This window comes from Carassius auratus, chromosome 2 (genome assembly GCF_003368295.1).
Source record: "Carassius auratus strain Wakin chromosome 2, ASM336829v1, whole genome shotgun sequence".
Lineage (NCBI taxonomy): Eukaryota > Metazoa > Chordata > Actinopteri > Cypriniformes > Cyprinidae > Carassius > Carassius auratus.
Window position 1 is genome coordinate 27,733,546 of NC_039244.1, and position 12,186 is coordinate 27,745,731.

The 12,186-nt window shown below is 39.9% G+C and overlaps 1 protein-coding gene across 3 annotated transcripts; it reads left to right on the forward strand.

Moving 5' to 3' along the window:
* Nucleotides 1–250: 250 nt before the first annotated feature.
* Nucleotides 251–11,742, forward strand: LOC113039014 (choline-phosphate cytidylyltransferase A-like). Of its 3 annotated transcripts, none has more exons than XR_003274848.1 (9): nt 251–390; nt 2,966–3,080; nt 3,162–3,261; nt 4,462–4,578; nt 4,728–4,879; nt 5,021–5,099; nt 5,826–5,968; nt 6,080–6,417; nt 10,101–10,238. XR_003274848.1 is itself a non-coding variant. In XM_026196875.1 (9 exons), exons 2-9 carry the CDS (start codon nt 2,973–2,975, stop codon nt 10,335–10,337), a joined length of 1,125 nt encoding a protein of 374 aa, XP_026052660.1. In that variant the 5' UTR covers nt 251–390; nt 2,966–2,972; the 3' UTR covers nt 10,338–11,742. The 3 variants fall into 3 exon arrangements, 2 of the variants coding, with proteins under 2 accessions (XP_026052660.1, XP_026052673.1); XM_026196875.1 differs by having other exon boundaries at nt 6,080–6,268; nt 10,101–11,742; XM_026196888.1 differs by lacking the exon at nt 251–390 and having other exon boundaries at nt 2,981–3,080; nt 4,667–4,879; nt 6,080–6,268; nt 10,101–11,742.
* Nucleotides 11,743–12,186: the final 444 nt, after the last annotated feature.

The window sequence follows — 12,186 nt, forward strand, 5'->3', positions numbered from 1 at the left end:
TATGAAAACATTATTTAAATCATGTGTTTCCAAACATTTTCTATTTACATTAGCGATATATATATTTCATAAAATAATAATAATAATAAAAAGTAATTTGCATTCTCTAAATGGCTGAATAGCAATCCTACTTTTTACCAGCAGGGACGACTTCTGGACTCTTATTTTGAAATCCTCACGGTGTTGCTGCCATCTTGGAGCCGAATTAAGTTGCTCATCATCCCAGTTTCTTTTGTGGCTTCTGTCAAATCGGAAGATCTGAGATCACTAACAAGAGCAAGTCACTTCCGACTATAACTCTGACAGACTTCGTGCTAAAGAAACATAAACCTCCAAAGACCTTTAAACGCTATCTGAGCGAATAACTGCAATAAAAAAAACAAGCCAAGGGTAAGCAGCTACCGAGTGTGTCCTAAAGATAAACATCAGGAACCAGCTAACGTTAACGTTAGTATATATCTGTGGCGTCTCACGAGCTCAAAACATTGTAACGTTATTTATCGATTTAGCTGTTTGGGTAAAGAAGTTAATTAAGTTGAACTACTGTCACTTTTTAAGACACCCCCACTCCTTCTGTTTTCTGTTTCTCTCAGAATTTGAAATCCAGCCGTTAACGTTAGCTCTAACGTTAGTTTAAACTGTAACGGTAGGGATGTGGAGAATTATAACGGTTGCCCTCGTCTCTGAACTAATTACTATTTTTGTAACACTTGCAATATATACACACTCGCACATCTGGGATTGCACTTAATAGTGTGCGAGCTCCAGATATCAGTCGGACTCTGTGCTCCTGGATAGAGACTAAAGTAATGGGATTGTGTTTGTAAAGTGCTGATCTGTCTGCAGATCCTTGTCCTAATGCTAGAGTGTGCTCTGAAACATAATCTTACTTTAGTTTAGTTTGTCTATCAGTGCCAGATCTCTAAACAGTTGATGTGTCCATTATTAGTGTGTTATAGTGGATGGAAGTAGTGTTTTTAATGTCACCTTTTGCTTCAGACACTCATGCATTGTCTCTGATGAGACTGAAGGCTGTTTAACTTTAGATGAAGGAATGTTTGGAATGAGGAAGAGTTTCAGAGGCTTGTTTCTGGAAGCTGTGTTGCTGTTTGCCTGAGCTCAGTTTTATAATATACTTATTTTTTGTTAGGAAAAACATTTTCCCTCCGCAGTCTTGACTGTATGAGCTAAAACCAAATTTTTTTTAGGACTTTTTGTTCTTTCTTTTCATGGAGAAATGTCTTATTTGTATGGAAGCCTGTGTCACCAATGGCTAAAATAATAGTGATAATAATAATTGGGACTTATCCCACAATTTAGACTTTTTTTCCTTGCAATTCTGATTTTATATCTCACAATTCCTACTTTTTTTTTTTTTTTGTTGCAAATTTCAGAAAAAAAGTCAGAATTGTGAGATAATTACCTGTTTTTTTTTTTTCTAAAATTCTAAAAATGTGTTATGTGTTGGGAAAAAACATACAATTGTGAGAAAAAAAATAAGATTTGCAAAATGTAACCTCAGAGAACAAAGTCAGAATTTTGAGTGTATATCTCACAGTTATAATTCTTAATGTCATAATTCAGTCATTTGGAAAAACATCAGACTTCTGTCTGGTGACGGATGAGCATAAGAAAAATAAAAGTACATAAGAAAATGTCTGTCGCTACTTCAGTTGCATTGGGACCTTTACATTTTATTTGCATTTTGCCTTTAAGCACATTTTCTCCACAAATTTCAAATTCTCATTAGTGCAAAAAAATACAAAAAATAAAATAAAAATTGTCTTTAATGTTATCAAGTAATGAAAACCATTCTGTCAATACAGTATTTTTTTAAGTGTATATTATTAAATAAAAACAAACAAACTTTTTTTTATTTTATTTAAATACTGAAAAATATTACATTAAATTAAAAGCTTCAGAGCAACAAATGCTATCTTTATGTATATAATATGTTTTGTTGTTGTTGGAGGGGAATTAGGAATAAATAGGAAATTATTTCTTTTTAAAATAGGCCTGTTTCCTTATGCAGGTTTTATAAGATTCACCACTTTAACTTGACCAGGGAGGATCAGATAGACATCTGGACATTTATCTTCAGCGGGGCCAAATAGTTTGCACCACAGGCAGATCTCCTGACACAGTGATATTTCATCTTTTCTGCAACTTACAACTGTTACAGAACACTCTTTGCAGTATCTGGGGTTACGCTTCTATTGATTTCTGTATTTTTCTTGTAGAACAAATAAATGCCTTTTAATTATGATAAATAACATAGTTTTTAACATTGTAAATCTTGTTTTTTTATAGTTTAATAAAAAAATTTTTATGTAGATTTGTAACACTAAATATCGTGTTTTATTACCCTGGCAGTAATTACAGAACAGTGTTGCTTCATATTCAAACCGTGACTTTTTTTCATTTTTTTTTTTTAGGATTCTTTTATGAATAGAAAGTAAAAAATATATATATTTTTTTCTTAATAAAAAGTCTTTATGGAAGGCAGATTCAGCCACTAAATATATTAAGGTAATAATAAAATAAAGCAAGATAACTGTGACTTTTTATCTCACAATTTGTTCTCAGAATTGGGTTCGAGTTATAAAGTCAGAATTGCGAGATATAAACTTACAATTGTAAGAAAAAAATAAAGTTAGAATTGTGACTTCTGTAATTCTGACTTTATAACTCATCATTTTTAATTTTCATCTCGTAATTGTGAGTTTTTATCATGCAATTCTGAGAAGTCTGAGTTTTTATCTCGCAGAATTCTTTGTTTTATGCTTTATTCAGTGTTGGAAAAGTTTTTCAAAGGTACTGTTTATTTTTACAACATTTTGTAAAATTCTAAAGAATTGCACCTTTCATACTGATTTGAAATGTGTATCAAAATTAAGTAGTTCCCTAAATGCTTTTTAATTATGATCATCATTCCTGTATTTTGTTTGTTTGTTTTTTTCCACAGATCCTGAATGGAAGCCCACGGTTCAGCCCGATTGTCCAGGAAGAGAAAGAGAGAAGGTTCAAATGGAGAGGCAGAGGAGGGCGAGAAACTGCTGAAGATAAAACGATGCACAGTGGTGAGTGAGATCGAGGTGTAAGTGTGTGTACAGATGAGAGATGGTATTTGAGCCCTAAGACTGATTCTTCTCGCCCCGCAGGGTCTGAAATACCCAGCTCCGTACGCAGATCAGCTCGAGTCAATGGAAGAAAAGCCATATCAGCGCGTCACCATGGAGGAAGCTCGCAAAGGCACTCCACGTAGGATATTTGCCTTCTGTAGCAAATACACATTCAGATATGCACAATGCACATGTTAATTTTTTACTTTCATTCACTGAATGCATGACTGTATTTAGGTCATTGGCCTTTATATACGGTCATGGCCTGAAACAATGCATATTTGTATTGCAACATTTTTGCATTATTTCATCACAGACTGACCTTGACATTATTATTGGCACCCTTGATTTAATCTCTTATGTTCTTTGGTTGATTTAACCATAATCAGGTGTAACTTATAAACATTCATGGCATTCTTTCACCTCTCTAATGGCATTTTGGCCCACTTTTGTTTTGTTTTCTATAATTTCAGGTTTTTTGTCACATGTCATTGTTCTTTCCAAGCTTATTGTCCTGGTGGAAGACCTGTGGATCATTTTCACAGACTGTAATAATGATACCTTTCCATAGTTACCATTGTAAATCTTTTTTTTTTTTTTGTATATAAAAAAAAAAAATGTAATGTAGATTTATAACACTAAATATTGTGTTTTATTACCTTGGCAGTAATTACAGAAGAGTGCTGCTTCATATTCTAAACCATGACTTTTTTTCAGAATTCTTTTATGAATACAAAGTTCAAAAGAACAATTTCATTTTTTTAATTATTAAATGTATTTTGCCTTTGTTGAATAAAAATATTTCTTAATAAAAAAGTCTTTATGGAAGCCAGTTTCTGCCAAAAAAAAAAAGAAAGAAAATAAAGGTTATTGCGACTTTTTATCTCACAATTCAGAAATTTTTTCTCAGAATTGGGTTCGAGTTATAAAGTCAAAATTTGCAAGATATAAACCGCCAATTTTGAGTTATAAATTCAAAATTGTGAGATATGAACTCGCATTGTGAGAAAAAATAAAGTCAGAATAGCGAGAAAAAAAATTCAGAATTGCGACATCTGCAATTCTGACTTTTTAACTCGTAATTTATTTACATCTCGTAATAGTGAGTTTTTATCTCGCAATTCTGTGAAACAATTTCGAAATTGTGAGGTAAAAAGTTTTGTTTGCTTTTTTTATGCTTTATTCAATGGTCGAAAAGTTCTTCAAAGGTACTGTTTATTTTTACAACATTTTGTAAAATTCTAAAGAATTGCGACTTTCATGCTGATTTGAAATGTGTGTCTAAATTAAGTAGTTCCCTTGATGCCATAAAAGCTGATGTCCTCTCTCTTGTTTCTAGCTGACAGACCTGTGCGGGTGTACGCTGATGGCATCTTTGACATGTTCCACTCAGGACATGCCCGCGCTCTCATGCAGGCTAAATGCCTTTTCCCAAACACTCATCTTATTGTTGGCGGTAAGTAACCCTGAAATTTAACTATAAAGAGTCCTGAGGGCACAGTGGCTATAGAGTTATTGAACTATTTATCATTCTGATCATGTAGCACAGAGTCCATCTTAATGTCAGAGCTGTATTTAGCACCTCTCTCGCGCGCCTCTCTGCAGTGTGTAGTGATGACCTCACACACAAGCTAAAGGGCTTCACCGTCATGAACGAGGATGAACGCTATGACGCGGTGAGTCACTGTCGCTATGTGGACGAGGTGGTCCGGAATGCTCCGTGGACTCTAACGCCCGAATTCCTCACCAAGCATCGGGTGAGACGAGAGAAAACTGTCCAGTAGTATAATAAATATACATTTATTAGTGTTGGAGGAAGATCGTAAAAGAAGAACCAAGCAGTGAGCCAATTAATTGTGTCTTTATGTAATGAAAGACTGTGTTTTCTGATACCTAAGATTGACTTTGTGGCCCATGATGATATCCCATACTCCTCAGCAGACAGTGATGATGTTTACAAGCACATCAAAGAAGCAGGTGAGGACAACAGCTTCAGGTTTCAGTCTCTGCATCTGAAACTTCAGAATATGAGCTATAATCAATGAAAAGCTTCTTATTTTTAAGGTAAAATGTGGAGTTTCTGCGCAAATAGAGACACCTCGTGAAATTGCAGAAATAAAGCACATTTGCAGATGCCCCTCCCATTGATTCTTCTGATTTTATTACTATTTTATATGGGGCTTTTACAGTAAATAGCTAGCATCTGTGGCAAAACTTGAGTTTAGCTAACCTGTCGAGAAGAAACTTTGCTTGTTTGGCATCTCGATTGAAACCCCTAAAAGAAATCTCAAAAGAACCTCAAAGGTTTACTCTTGTTTAAATCCATTGTCTTTCTCTGTGTATTTTGGCTAGCATTTCTGTAAACAAATCTAATGTTACGCGTCAGTCATGGTCCTACGCTGACAGCTGACTAAACACCCTCTGACTCAGCCTGCCACAGTAGCCCCGTCCCTAAACTCTCACTATTGGTTGAGCAGGAAAGAAACTGACTGAATGTTTCCATGGTGCCTGGGAGGCTCAATATTTTCACTTTTAGGGGAGATAAACCCATGAATGGCATATTCATAATTGTCTGTAATCAATAAAATGGGTTAAGCAGATGAATTTTGACAAAATTTGGTTGGTTAAAAAAATGCATGTCATTGTTCTTTATTGGAATGCTAATCTTTACAACATTTTCCTTCTCATTTTTGGCTTTCACAGGAATGTTTGCACCGACCCAACGGACAGAGGGCATTTCTACCTCTGACATCATTACACGCATTGTACGGGATTATGACGTGTACGTCAGACGTAATCTTCAGCGTGGCTACACAGCAAAAGAGTTAAACGTCAGCTTCATCAACGTGAGCCTTCATTCGTTTACTAGTAGAACATGATCTCAAGATTAAGACTAGCTACCAGAAATGAGATTAGTTATTAGAAGTTAGTTATTGTGCATTGTTACCGACACGCAGGAAAAGAAGTACCACCTTCAGGAGCGTGTGGACAAAGTCAAGAAGAAGGTGAAGGATGTGGAGGAGAAGAGTAAAGAGTTTGTGCAGAAGGTGGAGGAGAAGAGCATCGACCTGATCCAGAAATGGGAAGAGAAGTCCCGCGAGTTCATCGGCAACTTCCTGCAGATGTTTGGACCTGAGGGGGCATTGGTCGGTGTCTCTTTACCTATAGCTCTGTCCCAAAACCTCAAGAGTCGGAACGCTCTACATTAGCTTCTACTGACATGAAGCATACGTGGCATGTGACCCTCAGTCGTTTCCAGACTAGTTTGATGTTAGCATGTTGTAACAATAATGATGTAAGTAGTGTTGTCACAGTACCAAAAATTCAGTATACAATACCAATCTCGGTACGAATTTCGGTGCCAAAGCAAAACACAAAAACATGCTAATCAAACAAATTTGACTATACTACAGTATACATTAATCCAAACTGTCTACATATTTAATTTTAAAGGGCTTTTGAATTTCAAAGCCAAGAATAACAACTAAGTAAGCTATAAAAAAGAGCTCAAAACTGCTTTCCTGACTGATATGACAAAAACAATTTTAACCATTTGTACATTCTCTAACACGCATATTTTAGATTCACAATTAATTAAAAAGACTCTGGTGTTCAAAAATAGTAAATTTCATAATGTCCTGTTTTTTTACCCTATCCATCCATCTCCATCCATCTTCTTCCGCTTATCCGGGGCCGGGTCGCGGGTGCAGCAGTCTAAGCAGAGATGCCCAGACTTTTCTCTCTCTAGACACTTCCTCCAGCTCTTCCGGGGGGATACCGAGGCGTTCCCAGGCCAGGCGGGAGACATAGTCCCTCCAGCATGTCCTCCGTCTTCCCCGGGCCTCCTCCCGGTGGGACGTAGACGTCCAAGAGGCATCCAGAACAGATGCCCGAGCCACCTCAGCTGGCTCCTCTTGATGTGGAGGAGCAGTGGCTCTACTTTGAGCTCCTCCCGAGTGGCAGAGCTCCTCACCCTATCTCTAAGGGAGCGCCCAGCCACCCTGCGGAGAAAGCTCATTTCGGCCGCCTGTATCCAGGATCTTGTCCTTGCCATTTCACACTCGGCTGCAAACTATCTCAGTGCATGGTCCTGGCCCGATGAAGCCAACATGACAACATCATCTGCAAAAAGCAGAGATGAAATCATGTGGTCCCCAAACCAGACACCCTCCGACCCCTGGCTGCGCCTAGAAATCGAACCGGTGATAAAAGGCAGCCCTGCCGGAGTCCAACATGCACCGGGAACAAGTCTGACTTACAGCCGCCAATGCGAACCAAGCTCCTGCTCCGGTCATTCAGGGACCGGACAGCCCGTAACAGAGGGCTTTGTATCCCATACTCCCGGAGCACCCCCTACAGGAGGACGCGAGGGACACGGTTGAATGACTTCTCCAGATCCACAAAACACATATGGACTGGTTGGGCAAACTCCCATGAAACCTCCAGCATCCTGGTGAGGGTATAAAGCTTGTCCAGTGTTCCACGACCGGGACGGAAACCGCATTGTTCCTCCTGAATCCAAGGTTAGACTATCGGCTACATTCTCCTCTCCAGTACCCTGGCATAGACTTTCCCAGGAAGGCTGAGGAGTGTGATTCCTCTGTAGTTGGAACATGCCCTCCTGTCCCCTTTCTTGAAAGAGGGACCACCACCCCGGTCTGCCATTCTAGAGGCACTGTTCCCGACTGTGACGCGATGCTGTCAGCCAAGACAGCCCCACAACATCCAAGGACTTGAGGTACTCAGGGCAGATCTCATCCACCCCTGGTGCCTTGCCACCAAGAAGCTTCTTAACTACCTCGGTGACTTCAGCTTGGGTGATGGACAAGTCCATCTCTGAGCCTCTTAGCCTTCAGCCTCTGCTTCCTCCACGGAAGGCATGTTGGTGGGGTTGAGGAGATCCTCAAAGTATTCCTTCCACCGTCCAACGATATCCTCAGTTGAAGTCAACAGTTGCCCACCTCCATTGTAAACCATGTTGGCAGGGCACTGCTTCCCCTTCCTGAGGCGCTGTATGGTTTGCCAGAATCTCTTCGAGGCCAACTGATAGTCTTTCTCCATGGCCTCACCAAACTCTTTCCAGACCCGAGTTTTTGCCTCCACAACCCACCCGAGCTGCAGCCGCTTGGCCTGCCGGTACCTATCAGCTGCCTCAGGAGTCCTGCAAGCCAGCTAGGCCTGGTAGGACTCCTCCTTCAGCTTTACAGCTCCCTTACTTCTGGTGTCCACCACCGGGTTCGGGGATTGCCGCCTCGACAGGCACCAGAGACCTTACGGCCACATCTCCGAGTGGCCGCATTGACAATGGAGGCGGAGAACATGGTCCACTCTGACTCAATGTCTCCAGCCTCCATTGGAATCTTGTCAAAACTCTGCCGGAGGAGGGAATTGAAAATCTCTCTGACAGGGGGCTCAGCCAAACATTCCCAACAGACCCTCACAATACGTTTGGGTCCACCAGGTCTGTCCAGCTTCCTCCCTTGCCATCGGATCCAACTCACCACCAGGTGGTGATCAGTTGACAGCTCCGCCCCTCTCTATACCCGAGTGTCCAAGACATACTGCCGGAAGTCAGAGGAAACAACCACAAAGTCGATCATTGACCTCCTGCCTAGGGTTTCCTGGTGCCACGTGCACTGATGGACACCCTTATGCTTGAACATGGTGTTCGTTATGGACAAACTGTGACAGAAGTCCAATAACAGAACACCACTCGGGTTCAGATCAGGGGGGGCATTCCTCCAACTCAGGTATCACTGTCACTGCCCATGTGACTGTTGAAGTCCCCCAGAAGAACGATGGAGTCCCCAGTCGGAGCACTTTCCAGCACCCCTCCCAGAGACTGCCATTTGGCCTGTAAGCACAAATGACAGTGAGAGACCTATCCCTGACCCGAAGGCGCAGGGAAGCGACCCTTTCGTTCACCAGGGTAAACTCCAACACATGGCGACTTTGCTGGGGAGCTATGAGCAACCCCACACCAGCCCGCTGCCTCTCACCGCGAGCAACTCCAGAGTAGTAGAGAATCCAGCCTCTCTCAAAGGGGGTGGTTCCAGAAGCCAAGCTGTGCGTGGAGGTGAGCCTGACTATCTCAAGTTGATACCTCTCAACCTCCCGCACAAGCTCAGGGTCTTTCCACGCCAGTGAGGTGACATTCCACGTCCCTAAGGCCAGTTTCCTTGTCCAGAGATCAGGTCGTCGGGGCCCCTGCCTTTGACGGCTGCCCGATCCACATTGCACCAGCCCCTTATGATTCCTCCCGCAGATGGTGGGTCCACGGGAGGTCGGCTCCACGTTGCCTTTTTGGGCTAAGCCCGATCGGGCCCCATGAGCCCCATGTATGAAAGTTGTGGTTCCGTCTGGTGTCTCCCACATGAGTGTCGGGTTTATAAGATGCTGTGTCAAGTTCAAAGAATTGTAACTTTTACATGACGATGCAACATGTTGCAAGCTTTTGTTTACAGTAGAAAGTTGGAATGGAAAGGTTTTTTTATGGCAACATGGTGGAGGAGGCATTCTGCTCTGTGCTTTTGTAGAATCAATTCTGAATACCGTGTCTCGCGTTTTTTTTTAGATAAGAAGACGCATTCTATGTGAATGACAAAACTGTGAATAAATGAAGACCAAAATCTATTTTTTGAATGAACTATTCATTCGCCAAAGCTGTCAATCTCAACCTCTCAATCCCCAATTTTTTTATTTCAAACTATTTATGTACAGAAACTGGAAGTGACAGTATTCAAATAATTCCAAAAATTTTCTTCATAGTTTACACAGTGAATTTACATGACTTGTCTATTTTGTGATAACATACATACCTGTATTCTTGCTTTTTAAAGTCCCCTCATACGGTATATCCAGTTGGTCCAAAATCATGAGAAGTCTAGTTGGCAGTTGTTAAGGGATTGAAATGAAATAAGAAATATGATCTTGATTCCACTCAAGGTCTTATAATGTCTATGTCTTCCTCTCGAACAGAAGCACATGTTGAAGGAGGGTAAAGGGCGAATGCTTCAGGCCATCAGTCCGCGGCACAGTCCCAGCAGCAGTCCCACACGTGAGCGTTCCCCATCTCCAACCTTCCGTCTGCCCTTCTTCACCAAAACCTCCCCGCCCTCCTCACCCTCCTCACATCACCGCAGCGCCCTGTCTGGCTACACCTACACTGCCCGCGGACAGGCCATCAGCGAAGACGAGGAGGACGACGAAGACTAGAGTGCCACAGCACACCACACATCTGTCTTCCAATACCGGCAATCCAACCTCAGAAACAAAACAATCCTTTCACGACCCATTGGTTTCGCTCTCTGTATTATGAAGGGTTAAAATGAGTTTTTAAGTCATTGTCAGCGATGGGATGTGAGTATTCAAACTCGAATCATGCTGGATTGGCAGGGCTTTTTTGTGTTTTAAAATTAGTGCACATGGTATTAATGCGTTTCATTTTTGTTTTAAGTTCACATTTAATGTTGTAGTCTATAATCGTTAGACATCTCGTAAGTCACGTGTCTCTTGGAATGGCTGAGATATGATGTCTAATGTTGAAAACACTGCAAGGCACCATAAGATAAATAAATTTGTTGTCTAAATACAAGAGCTAAAAGAAAACTATTTGTATCGCAAGGTGCATAATCAGTGTGGTTGTGATTAATAATTCTGCAAATTAGAAAAATATGCCAATGTTATACAGGCATGACTGAGTGGAAAATGATAGTTTGCCTACTTGAATTTGGTGTGTCATGCTTTAGTTAAGGTCAGAATTACAAATTTGAACACTGGTTTTCAAATATATATATGCTTGATAACAGTTGTTTGTTTTTACTGTAAAAATGAAAGTATATAATTTCATCACTGCATAATGCCCTGTTCATCTCTCACTGTGATGGGTTTCTTTCATAGAGCTCTTTACTGAATAAACTAAAACATAGGTTGAAGGCTAGTTTTCCCAGTTCAGTTTAGATCTTTGGACTGGAGCTTGATAATTACATAATTAGGTTCTGCGAAATGAGTATTGCAAATTTTGAAGTCAAACCAACAGATATCGATAACTGAATTACTTCTGGGTTAAATACAATTTACAATCAAGAGTCCGTGTCCAGTATGACTAAATCTAACTAAATCTGTTGATTTGCACAAAATGCAAGTTTCTATCATTGTTTTAAGAGTTACACTGTCAAGTTGTTCATCAGTTGAGGGACAAAATTATGTTCTGTGGTGAATGATGTCATGAACTTGTATAACCATTTACATTCACCTTGAAGAGCCATTTATGTACGTGTATGGATATGCAATGGTCAGTTTTAGACAGTGTGTTTTAACTGAGCTTGTACCACCAGTGATTATGATACGTGTTCTGTTCTCATTTCATAATTTGATGTGAGGCAGAGGCTCAACAAACTGCTGTCCAGACTTGCACTGATGTCAGAATTCAACTATTGGTCTGCTTCATTTTTATGGCAATGTCTGTGTTTTTCCAGCCTCTGCCTTTACCTTTGCACAAATTAAGTAAATCTAGGAGAGATTATTTTATTAACTTTGCCTTCCCCTGTGCTGTCGGCCTTTGATTGTACAGGATGTCCAGAAGAGACAGGAAGACAAATAAATAGTGTGTGATGTAAAAGATAGAATTTGTATTTTTTTGTCCAGAAAGTTAAATTACTACCAACATGTAACATATTTACTTGCGCAAAAAAGCACAGTAAAAAAAAAAAAAGAAAGAATATATATATATATATATATATATATAAATAAATAAATGTAGTCCGTTAATGATTCCATTTGTTAGGCCTACAAGATACATTTTTTTAGGTATTTTTAAGTAATGTAATGAGACATTTCAATTACTTTTGACATAACATGTTAATCACATTTAAATAGGATAATCATTAAATATGTCAACTGGGGTTTTTTAAAGGAAATAAATGGTTTATGACTTTGATTAAAAAATAAAATACAAATGTTATAAAATAGAATCACCATCAAAACACTTCCTAAATGAGATGAAACGTTTAATTTGTTTACCCACAGTTCATGTGACCACTTTAAGTAAATACGTTAGGTGAAT

Bases quoted from the DNA above. Each gene is read 5' to 3' on its own strand.
- LOC113039014 (XM_026196875.1), top strand. From the start codon at position 2,973: ATGGAAGCCCACGGTTCAGCCCGATTGTCCAGGAAGAGAAAGAGAGAA. The intron at 3,081-3,161 runs GTGAGTGAGATC...CTCGCCCCGCAG, and splicing joins AGATAAAACGATGCACAGTG to GGTCTGAAATACCCAGCTCC. The intron at 5,969-6,079 runs GTGAGCCTTCAT...ACCGACACGCAG, and splicing joins TAAACGTCAGCTTCATCAAC to GAAAAGAAGTACCACCTTCA.